The 12,360-nt window shown below is 39.4% G+C and overlaps 1 protein-coding gene across 1 annotated transcript in view; it reads right to left on the reverse strand.

Annotated features, from left to right (window-relative positions):
• CFAP54 (cilia and flagella associated protein 54) overlaps positions 1 to 12,360 on the reverse strand; it is a 287,356-nt gene that overhangs the window by 114,829 nt on the left and 160,167 nt on the right. Inside the window, exons 40-43 of the mRNA XM_045779838.2 lie at positions 8,044 to 8,196; positions 5,883 to 6,077; positions 4,112 to 4,199; positions 3,597 to 3,803 (exon numbers count right to left, since the gene is read on the reverse strand). Of these exons, the coding sequence (XP_045635794.2) occupies positions 3,597 to 3,803; positions 4,112 to 4,199; positions 5,883 to 6,077; positions 8,044 to 8,196 (643 nt within the window). The remainder of the gene's footprint in view (positions 1 to 3,596; positions 3,804 to 4,111; positions 4,200 to 5,882; positions 6,078 to 8,043; positions 8,197 to 12,360) is intronic.

Genomic DNA, 12,360 nt, shown 5'->3' on the forward strand with positions numbered 1-12,360 from the left:
ATTGGCTAGTATCTTGGTGAGAATTTTGGCATCCATGGTCATGAGGGATATTGGTCTGTAACCCTCCTTTTTGGTGTCTCTTTGCCTGGTTTTGGAATCAAGGTAATGCTGGCCTCATAGAATAAGCTAGAAGTTCTCCTTCTATTTCTATTTTTTGAAACTGCTTCAGAAGAATAGGTATTAGTTCTTCTTTCATTGCTTGGTAGAATTCCCCTGGGAAGCATCTGGCCCTGGACTCTTGTTTGTTGGGAGATTTTTGATTACTGCTTCAATTTCCTTGCTGGTTATAGATCTGTTCAGGTTTTCTACTGCTTCCTGTTTCAGTTTTGGTAGTTTATATGTTTCTAGGGATGCATCCATTTCTTCCAGATTGCCTAATTTGTTGGCATATAGTTGCTCATAATATGTTCTTATAATTGTTTGTATTTCTTCAGTGTTGGTTGTGATCTCTCCTCTTTCATTCATGATTTTATTTATTTGGGTCCTTTCTCTTTTCTTTTTGATAAGTCTGGACAGGGGTTTATCAATCTTATCAATTCTTTCAAAGAACCAACTCCTAGTTTCGTTGATCTGTTTTAATGTTCTTTTGGCTACTATTTCATTGATTTCTGCTCTAATCTTTATTATTTCTCTTCTACTGTTGGGTTTAGGCTTTATTTGCTGTTTGTTCTCCAGCTCCCTTAGGTGTAAGGTTAGGTTGTGTATTTGAGACCTTCTTGTTTCTTGAGAAAGGCTTGTATTGCTATATACTTCCCTCTTAGGACAGACACATAGATCAATGGAACAGAATAGAGAACCCAGGAATGGACTTTCAACTCTGATCAACTAATCTTCGACAAAACAGGAAAGAATATCCAGTGGAAAAAAGACAGACTCTTCAACAAATGGCATTGGGAAAATTGGACAGCCACATGCAAAAGAATGAAAATGGACCATTTTCTCACACCATACACAAAAATAGACTCAAAATGGATGAAAGACCTAAATGTGTAACAAGAATCCATCAAAATCGTAGAGGAAAACACAGGCAGCAACCTCTGTGACCTCAGCCACAGGAACCTCTTGCTAGACACATTTCCAAAGGCAAGGGAAACAAAGGCAATAATGAACTTTTGGGATTTCATCAAGATAAAAAGCTTCTGCACAGCAAAGGAAACAGTCGACTAAACCAAAAGACAACCGAGGGAATGGGAGAAGATACTGGCAAATGTCTCATCAGATAAAGGGCTCTTATCCAAAATTTATAAAGAACTTATCAAACTCAATACCCAAAGAACAAATAATCCAATCGAGAAATGGGCAGAAGACATGAACAGATATTTCTCCAAAGAAGACATCCAAATAGCCAACAGACACATGAAAAAATGCTCCACACTTCACTTGGCATCAGGGAAATACAAATCAAAACCACAATGAGATACCACCTTACACTGATCAGAATGGCTAAAATTAACAAGTCAGGAAATGACAGATGTTGGCAAAGACGTGGAGAAAGGGGAACCCTCTTATACTGTTGGTGGAAATGCAAGCTGGTAGAGCCACTCTCGAAAACAGTATGGAAGTTCCTCAAAAAGTTAAAAATAGAGCTACCCTCTGACCCAGCAATTGCACTACTAGGTATTTACTCCAAAGATATAAATGTAGTGATCCAAAGGGACACCTGCACCCCAGTGTTTATAGCAGCAATGTCCATAATAGCCAAAGTATGGAAAGAGCTGAGATGTTGATGAGCAGATGAATGGATAAAGAAGAGTGGTATACACACACACCACACACACACACACACACACACACACACACACTGGAATACTACTCAGCCAACAAAAAAATGAAATCTTGCCGTTTGCAATGATGTGGATGGAACTAGAGGGTATTATGCTAAGCGAAATAAGTCAATCAAAGAAAGGCAATTATCATATGATCTCACTCATATGTGAAATTTAAGAAACAGAACAGAGGATCATAGGGGAAGAGAGGAAAAACAAAACAAGACAAAATCAGAGAGGGAAACAAACCATAAGTGATTCTTAATCTTAGGAAACAAACTGAGGGTTGCTGGAGGGGAGGGGGGTGATGACGTAACTGGTTGATGGACATTAAGGAAGGCACGTGATGTAATGAGCACTGGGTATTATATAAGACTGATGAATCACTGACCTCTACATCTGAAACTAATAATACATTATATGTTAATTAATTGAATTTAAATTTAAAAAAAATTTTTAATATAAAAAGTTTAAAAAACAATAAATTTTTAAAAAGAAAAGAAAAAAAGACACTGTGACAGACTTTCACATATATTATGTGTGGTAGGCTGAATAATGCTCCCAAACCCCTGCCAAAGATACCCATATCCTAATACCCCAAACCTATGAATATGTTGCTTTACATGGCAAAAAAAGGACTGCAGATGTGATTAAAATTAAGGTTAGGTTCAATGTAATCACAATGGTCTGAGAGAAAGGCAGGCGAGTCAGTAAGAGAAGGAGAGATGAACACAGAAGCAGAGGAGAGTGAAAGAGGAAGATAATAGGCTGTCGATTCCAAAGACAGAGCACGGAACCATGAGCTGAGGAGTGTAGGAGGCCTCCAGAAGCTGGAAAACACCAGGAAAAAGATTCTTCCCTAGAGCCTTCAGAGGACAGCACAACCCTGCCAAGGCACTGATTTTAGGACTTCTGACCCCCAAAACTGTAACATAATAAACCTGTGTTGTTTTAAGCCACAAATTTTGTGGTGATTTATTACAGAACAGGAAACTAGTCGGTATACGTTATGACCTAAATTATGCCCCCCCAATTCATACATTGGAGTCCTAACCCCCAATAACCTCAGAATGTGACTAAGATAGGGCCTTTAAAGAGGTAATTAGATTATAATGAGGTTACTAAGGTGGGCCCTAATTCAATATGTCCTTGTAAGAAGAGGAGATTAGGACACAGACATGCACGGAGGGAAGACCAGCAAGAAGACAGCCATCTACAAGCAGAGAGGCCTCTGCTCTGTAGAAACCAAACCTGCCAACATCCTGATCTAAGAATTCAAGCCTCCAGAACTGTGAGACAATAAATTCCCTACAAACAAATCATTTGTTATGGCAACCGTAGCAAACTAATAAAGTATGTCATGTAATTCTCGCCACCACAGTTTACAGATGAGAACAATGAGGCTCAGAGAGAATGAGCAGTGAGCCAAGGGTCCCAGAGTTAGTAGGAGATCCTTGAATTGGGCCCAGGTTGGCCCGCCTTCACACCGTTATTCTTGATCCCATACCAACCCTTCACTCACTCACTCGTTCATTCCACAAGCAGTAATTAAATGCCAACTCCACGCCAGACACTCGGGACACACTGGTGAACAAGCCAAGATCTGTGCCTGTATGAGGCCCACATTCCGGGGGTGGGGATGAGGGCCATAGATAGAGAGAGGAGGGAGAGGAGACGGCCATAGACAACAAACATCACAAATATGTAAACTGTATAGTTTTGTACAATATGGACATAGCTGTCCAAGAATCCCGTGTGTCTCAGGCATGGCGCCCTACATGGCACAGTGGGTACCGCACAAAGGGAAGCTCACTACATTGCCACACTCACTGTGCTATCTTGGCTGCTATGACCGCTCCTTGCAAACATCCCCAAATGCCAACTTTTGACAGAAACTCCTCACTATAATCTTTGGAACCTGGAGGTGAGCTGTTGGTGGCATTGGTGAGTGAGGTACCAAACTCTTTCCACGTATACAGCACATCTTCTTTTTTGAATATGTCATCAAGAGCTTGACACCAACATCTAAAAGCAGCCCTAAAAGAGAAACAGAGCATCAAGCAGCATGTTTTTCAAGATCTATATTATTCAATCCATCTTCCAAAAGAGGAAGCAAATGCATTGAAGAAGCATTTTAATTAAAATGTTAGAGAATGAAGCTATACCATTTACTGCTCATAACTGTTCCGCTCAGGTAGCCTTTGGTGAATAAAATGTAGCAATGGAATATTATCGAAGAACTAAAATTTATGAAGAACATTTTTTTTTTCATAATACTTAAAAATGCTTTCCAACAAACAACAAAAAAAGTTTTCCCTTGTTCCACTGACTCCTAAAAAATCTACCTTTTCTTTTCGGCAAAGACGAGAAGGCTTCCGAGTTCATGCAATGCCTGAACTTTAAGACTTCTTTGATGGCTGACTTGGAGAACATCTGTATTTTAATCAAGTAGAAGAAGAAATGTCAGTCCCTAGAAAATATCTTCCTCATATTCTCAAGGATATTTAAACTGCGTCATTCCTCAACTGTGTAGATAAGCAAACTGCAAGCTAACACTGCCTTCGCAGGTCTCCTGATACATATACAGAAAGAGAGCAAATGGCATTCTACCTGAACATAGCGGAGGAAGAGGTTGGATCTAAGCGATAGGAAACATGGAGAGAGCGGAATAAGAGTCAGGCAGGGGGAGGTGGTGTCGAAGAGAAATTCAGAAGAGGCGTGCTAGGGAGAAAGGGTGGGGTATATATGGACATGATGTGGGTGGCTGGCCTGTGGTTTTCTTGGGAGTGTGAAGGAGAGAGTGATAGGATTATGGAGGTGTCTGAATGCCTGGTGGAGAAATGTGGACATTATTCCATAGCAGATGGGAAGCCTCGAAGCGTTTGTTTTTAAGCAGGGAGGGGGCAAGATCACAGCTTATCAGATTTCTCCTTTACCAAATGCAAAAAAAGCACATCTTTAATAGCATCTGAATTTTGCAGGGAGGGGGGGTTCTGATAAATGCATAAATTCAGAGATGTCTAGCAAAAACAAACCAAACAAAACCTAACCAACAAGGCAGTGGTTTTTAATGAGGGCACTCCTGACTCCTACAGGGTATTTTAGAAATCTGAGGAGGGTTTTGTTAGTTGTCACAATGGGGCATCCTCTGGCATTTTGTCGGTGAAGACCAGAGACACTGGACAGCCTGTAACACACAGAAGCTTCTCCCACAGTGAAGAAAAAGGTGAGAAACCTGTTTATAATTGTCTGAATCTAACCTCTAATTTCATTTTACATGAAGGACATTTTTGCATGTTTTCAAAATTCTCTGAATTTTCCAGAAAAGCAAACACTCACTATAGTCCTTTACTCTGTACTGCACCTAGATTTATTTGCCATTTTAGAAAAACATTGTCACTAAAATTAACAGTGCTGATAGTACTTGCGTCACCAATGCATTAAAGCTGTTTCCATCTGCATTTGTAGCCATAATGTTCATGGTGATTCGACACACAGGATATGAGCATCTGATTGCTTCACTAGACTTTCTAGTGCTTGAGCAGTTAAATGCCACAACCACAAATAGATTGTTTTATTATAAAAAATATTATTTATCCTTAATTTTATATTTAGAGCTTCATATTTATTGTATTAAATAACATGTATAGAGAGACTGTATTAAATATACATTTTATTTCAGGGAGTAAAGGGGGGAATTATTAAATGTCCGTTATAAAAAAGGGGGATGTTGGGTCTACAACATGGATTGAGTATATACTGCTGAATTTGTAGAAAAGCCAACTCAAAAAAGACAAGAAAAGTGGGATCAGCTAGGGCAGAGCAAAAGAACACAGCCGTGGCCACATTCCAACAAGTGGTTCACAGATTCATTCAAAGGAGGATGAGCAGAAGACGGGCCTAGAACCTCACCATGCTGACAGCCCAGGCTGGGAGAGTGGAGAATGGGAGAGGCTGGAAGAATCTTGTCCCAACCCTGCCCTGGCACTGCCTATAAGATTCTATGTTCAAGCTATTTCATCTGGCTTTTTAAGGTGCCATTTCCGGCCCAAAGGCAATCTCAACATTAATGTGCGAGATCCTCCTGAAAATGAATATATAATGAATGAATCTTACCAATAGTTTCATAATAAGAGGAAATTACGAGTCCCAGTTGCGAATAGGGAAGTTTACTTTTCTCCACTGAACTGAAAACTCTGAAGTGTTCCTGAGAGAGACTGGGGGGTGTTGGCATATGCATCTCTTCTGTCCCCAGGCAAAATTCCACCTTTCCAGTACTAAATTTCGAATTGTTTATTCCTCCTTTATCTCCTAAATTCATGGGAAAAAAAAGAAATTTATTTATTTATTTACTTTTTTTAGAGAGAGAGAGCGCACGAGAACAAGTGGAGGAGGGGTGGGGGGGCAGAGGGAGAGAGAGAATCTTGAGCAGGCTCTGCAACCAATGTGGAGCCTCATGCAGGTTCTCTCTCTCAACCCTGAGATCATGACCTGAACCAAAATCAACAGTTGGATGCTTAACCGCCTGAGTTTAGCCACCCAGGCACCCCAAAAAAGATATTTAAAAAGGAGATAGAAGGGGAGGTGATGAGGAGGGGAAAGGTAGAAGAAATGCGTGAGGAGAAAAAAGAACAACTCTGTGTATAGCTGACATTTCTTTGCAGTTTGAGGGACATTGTTTCCTTAAATTTAGTATCTAACATCATTTCTGAGGAGCTCAGGTATGTATGGATGGGCTCTATACCCATTATTTCATAAAGAACACTTCAGAGGGGCAGTGTGCCAGAAACTAATGTTGAGATAATGCCTTGCTTCTCGTGAGGATTGCTGGAAGTTACATGGTTTGGGTTTGCCTTTTTTTAAGGGCTTCCAACAGTCAGATGTTAGTCTGCCTCTGGGGCAGAGACCTCTGGGATAGAAGCAACACATAGTTAGTTCTGACCTAAGGGGGGAAAGTGGGAAAGAATCGGTCTCTTTATAAGATCAGAGAACACACAAGAAAAAAAGGAAAACTATTCTACGGGAAGTAGTCAAAAGCTGCAGAGGAAGAGAAGCTAATGTGGAGTTTGAAGTCTGCAGCCCAAGGACTGGGGATAAACTGCTGAGAATATTTTAATACCAGGTGAGATTCAGGGTGAACCAGTATAATCCATTCTTAGGAATTATATTTACTTTTTTTATTCATGCCCTTACCCATTATTAATATATGCCATAACTGAAAGAAGTTTAAACATAATATAGAGAGCTAATTTAATATGAGTCTATAGACAATACAACAAAATCTGTGGGTACAAGGCATACCAAGAGCTTTTTTGGGGTGAGTAGGGGCAGCAACAACAGCAAATACATACATACATATATACATACATAAATAAAACTTCTGTCAGTGATTGTGAAAAACAAGATTTGTTCAAATTTCTGAAAGATCAGTTCAGTGAGTAGTAGCATCTTAGGTTTACATTTAAATCTATTTTTCATAACTTTAAAATATTTTAAGTTTCTTAATTTAAGTTTATTCTTTAAGCTTATTTTTATTATTCCAATAAATTTGAATAGAAAGGATCATAAACATATATTAGGATTTTAAACAAATTTTTAATAACCCAAACATACATAACTCAAGATTTTTCCCCACCTAAATTTGAGTATATTCTTCCTCTCTGGGGTTATCACTTAACCACTCAGAGCCCTGCTTTGATTGAGTTCACAAATCAGTAAATGTTGTGAAGGAAGAAAACAAATAAATGTGATGTAACCAATGATAGTGCATATCTTGTTTTCACCTAAAAGAAATCTCTAAGACCAAAATCTATGACATTAATAAGAAATCTTGTTGATGCTTAAATTAAAATGCATCTGTTTCCTTGACACTGATGAACTGGGGTTTTGGTAATAGGTTCTAGTTTAGTCAGTATGAATCAAGTCATCTACTTGAGAAAAAATTTTTAAAAAGACTATAGCACCATACTTGCAAAGAGATAGGTAAGAACGTAGATGTACAGAACCAAAAAATTAACAAATACTGTTTTTGTATCTACTCAAGGGAGTATGCTCATTTCACAGAAAGCATCAAAGCAGATGAATGACACAGTCTTTGGTTGGAATGACGTGTGTGAGAGAGAAGACGTGATCCACTAGACAAGAAGAAGAAAGTGAAGGGCAGGAGGGAGTGGGCATGTCAGTGGGGAAAGAAGGGACCTATGGCAGAATATGGTAGATCCACAGGGTAGTGTCCCCCCATAAATAAAGAGCAAGGGATACAGAGCAAGGATTTTACCTTGTGTCTGGGCAAGGAATAATGAAAGCAATTTTCTGCTGTGTCGGATTGATCTGTTATGATATTTGGATTTTTCCAGGGTCTCTCTAAAACATCTCAAAGTATCCGTCACATCTACGGGCACACAGACGAGCTCTTTGGCGTGACTATATTCTGAAAAGAAAGAGAAGCATAACGAGGGATGAAATGCTGCAGCAAGCCAACTAGTAGCAAAAGACTCTCTAATTCAGAGAATTTCTTGGTCCCAAACTAAAGCTGCTAAATTCAAAGCCCCCAAGTTTGCAGCAGGTGTTTCAACGTTCAGATCAAATTTCTGTGGTATATTTGAAAGTTCTTAAAAAAAAAAAAAAAACTTAGAAAACTTTTGATTCCTATGAAATGCAAATAACTTTAGATCTTGCCAATTTTCCTTATGAAGCCTCCTACTTTTTCTTTTGCTGATCATAAAAGATGAAATAATCTACTCCTTTTTAGCAGCCTCTTCAAAGCAGAGGTGCCTTGGGAAAGAGACGAAAGGAGGAAACAAAGAAGCCTGGGTGGGTAAGTGCTCTCTTAAAAGAAGGCAAAGACAGGTTTCTAATATTGGAGGATGCAGAGGAAAGGAAGATGAGGCCATAAAAGGGAGTGGAACTAAAAACAGTCCTGAAAAATGAGCGGAAAGAGGAGATGTTGGCAGAGGTTGGCCGCGAGGTCCCTGGAGAGGAAGTAGCAGTCCCTGTAACCAGGCTGCAGATTTTCGGCCACACACCATGAAACAGTGTACAAGAGAGAACGAATACAAGATTCAGATAATAAAGATAAAATAACATAGGAATTTATTCCTTCAACAAGTTGAACAGGTGAATGGCCCCTGTAAAATCTGAAGCTTTGAGACTAGTATAGCAACTTGTGAGTGCCTTTCCCAGATAGCTGGCCAGAGGGCATCAAATCTTGGGTAACTGGCAGTGACCCAGATTTGAGGCTTGCTAATTTGAGTACAGAGACCTTTGAGAATAGGACATAAATAAGCCTAAGAAAAGTTAATGAGAGAAGAAGACTGGGGTCCTCTTGAGCCCAGGCAGGTCCTGTTAGAGTTAGTGGCAGAGTTACTTTCTATGGCCATGGAGACATCTTTCAATCTACTGCAATGCAGATTGAAATGTCTAGAAATCTTGGAGGCTCTAGTCAGACCAGGTACATGGTCATGTTGAGAGAAGCACTTGTCCCCCCAGCAAGTTCACTCTTGACACACTTGCCTTATCACACATTTAAGAGAATCAAATAGTTAGGTGACAGAAGCTCTTATAAACTCCCCAGGAGCTCTCTTCTTCCCACCAATTTCACTGTCTTGTCCACTTTGTCCTACGCCCACCCTCTTGCTCTCTTAATTCCCCTCTCCTCTACCCATGCACAGTCCTGCATGATCCAGACAGGGAGAAAAGACATGCCCCGACTCCTCCCACCCCCACCCTTATGCACAATGCCCTAAAGATGGTAAGACTTCTGCACTGTTTTTGTTTTTCCTACAAGAATTCATGAGCTTGGCTTTTATCTTTTTCTCCTTAGTGAGATCAGGGAAAGAAGTGAAGAAAGCAAAGGAAAAGGCAGAAGGTGGAAGCCCTCACATATTAATATTTTGAGACAGTTACCTTCTCTAGGCCTTAGTTTTCAAACTCTGTTAAAATTGGGATGATAATATTTACCTCCGAGGGTTATTGTTTTAACCTGCGTGTAAAGTGTCCAGCATAGTGAAGCAACCAATAGATGGAGGCTATACACTGGCTGTTAGTCATGTGTTTTTAAAATATATATTGAGCACTTACTAGTATTAGGTGCTGTGCTAGGCACTGAAGAGATATAAGTGAACAAAACAGACACACTCCTTGCTCTCATAGAGCTTTCATTCTGGAATAAAAATCCACAAAGGCATGATTGTATTTGGAGGCAATCAAAAGGACAGAAGAGACAGGAGATGCTTGCAGTCTTTAAAATGTGTGGTCTGAATAAAATCACCCTGCTACTTTTTATCAAATATCCACTTATAAATCATTCCTCCTTGTATTTTTCCTAAACTATATTTTACTTTGGTTTTTTTTTTTTTTTTCCTTTTTTCAAGCCTTATAAAACCTTTTTTCTTGTAGTCTAACTAGGACTCTACTGGTGATTTTGTGACTACCTACACAAGGTAACTAGTGAAAGCAATGAAGAAGTATCATTAGCTTCAGAGGCCTGGCCTTACTTCTGTCTCAAGGGGAGCTCCTCTCTGAAAACTTTCATGAATAATTCAAGAAGCTATTTCAAAGGCACTAAAAACCTCAATAGTTAGAAATAGGTCAGAAGAAGAAGGTGAAGGAGGAGGAGGAGGAAGAAGAGGAGGGTGGGGAAGAAAGAGAAGGAAGGAGAAAGAGGAGAAAAGAAAGAAAAGAAGGAGGAAGGAGAAAAATAAAGAAAAGAATTACTGTGTCTCTTATTGTACAAATGCACTCATTAAAACTGAATGCCAGGGCACCTGGGTGGCTCAGTTGGTTGAGCCTCTGACTCTTGATTTCAGCTCAGGTCATGATCTCATGCTCGTGGGATCAAACCCTACATAGGACACTAAGCGCAGCAGGGAGTCTGCTTGAGGATTCTCTCTCCCTCTCCCTCTGCCCCTTCCCCTCACACTCCCTCCCTCACTCTCTCTCTCTCTCTCTCTCTAAAATAAATAAATAAATCTTAAAAAACAAAACAACTGAAGTACCAATGACTCCTGAGAGATGGGTCCACCAAGGAAGAATCCCAGGGAATACTATAAAATTTGGGCTGCTTTCTATACAATTGGTCATACCAATCCAAAAGTCCAGAGTCAGTAACAAAACACACTTGCCAAAGGTTGAAATTCCAACATATCTGAAGTCTGAAGAACCCTATCAGAGATAACTTAAATACCAATAAGGTCAAAACTAAAGAAACAGATCCTAGACAGAATGCAAAAACAGCTACGATAAAAGGCATATTCATAGTTACCTCCCCTGTGAAGTTTAACATGCAGGCAAGTTACTCATCCATATAAAAAATAATCTATAAAGTGAGGTATTCTCACTTCTCCACATCCTACAGAGACTATACCAAAGTACATATGCATTATTAAATAGAGGGAGAATAGAATGCTGTTAAATAATGAGAACACCAAATGTTCATAGGCACTGGAGCATTACAATATCTGTTCTGAAGAATTAAATGTATTAAGCATTACCGCCCAATGCTGTTATGCCAAAAGAAAATCTATGATGTTCTAAAGCAGCAATCTGGTGTGGAAACCAGCAAAAGTACACATGGTCTTTCCAAGGTACTGCAAACATGTCATGATGACATACCTAAGACCCATCATGCTTATAAACATGTTAATGATCTGAGTTCAGGACACTAAAAAAATTCACCCTCCTAAAAATTTGTCAAATAAGCCCCAAAGCGTGAGCCAAAATATGCTCCTAGTCACAGAGGTCCTAGAGTCTTATAAAGAGCTGTAAGTTGGATGCCAAGATTTTAATGATAATGGCTCAATGTAAAACTTACAAGTAATATACAGGGTCATCTAAAAACTACCATACTATCACAGTAAGTCAGAATAAAGTATCTGTCTCTCATGACCACTGATGTATAGCAAAATTTTTCTGAGTGCTATCAGTTTACAGGAGAGACTAACCTGAAAGAGGACAAATGGTGAACAGGTCAAGTAGTTTGGTGGAGCACTTACAGTCTAAGCAATCAGACAGACTAGGATTTGAACCAAGGTCCTCCTACTTACTAGTAACATTTAATTTTCTCATCTGTAATGTAAGCATAACATCTACCCCCTAGAAGTGTAAAAATTTAAAAAGCTAATGGTTACAATCGGCTCAATATAGTGCGTGGCCCAATTCATTATTACTGCCACTACAATATTTTTTAGATTTTATCCATTCAAATATTTCTGCTGTAGTCATTGCTCAAACTGACTATAGCTCCACCACCATTGAGAATCAACCCAAATCATCACAGTAACCTGATCCGACCTACCTTCCTTTCTGTCCCACCACCTGCCATCTTGCCTTTCCAAATGTAGCTTTAACAACAAGAAGGCAAAGTATATATTGCATCCTCCACTTATAAGACGTACTGGTCACACATGCTAGGCATATTTTTCTTATCCCTTTAGGTGCTAGTCATCATTTTTGATAATAAGCTTTTTTGACACATTTTCTCACATTTGTTGCCCATTGTTTTTAGGATGGAAGGGATAATATAAATCACATTCTGAACTGTAGATCCCAAATCGAGAGATCTCCAGAGGTTCGACAGATGTGATCAAGAAAAAAA

Source organism: Ursus americanus, chromosome 17 (assembly GCF_024610735.1).
Source record: "Ursus americanus isolate L20-20 chromosome 17, mUrsAme1.1.p, whole genome shotgun sequence".
In the NCBI taxonomy this organism is placed as follows: Eukaryota; Metazoa; Chordata; class Mammalia; order Carnivora; family Ursidae; genus Ursus; species Ursus americanus.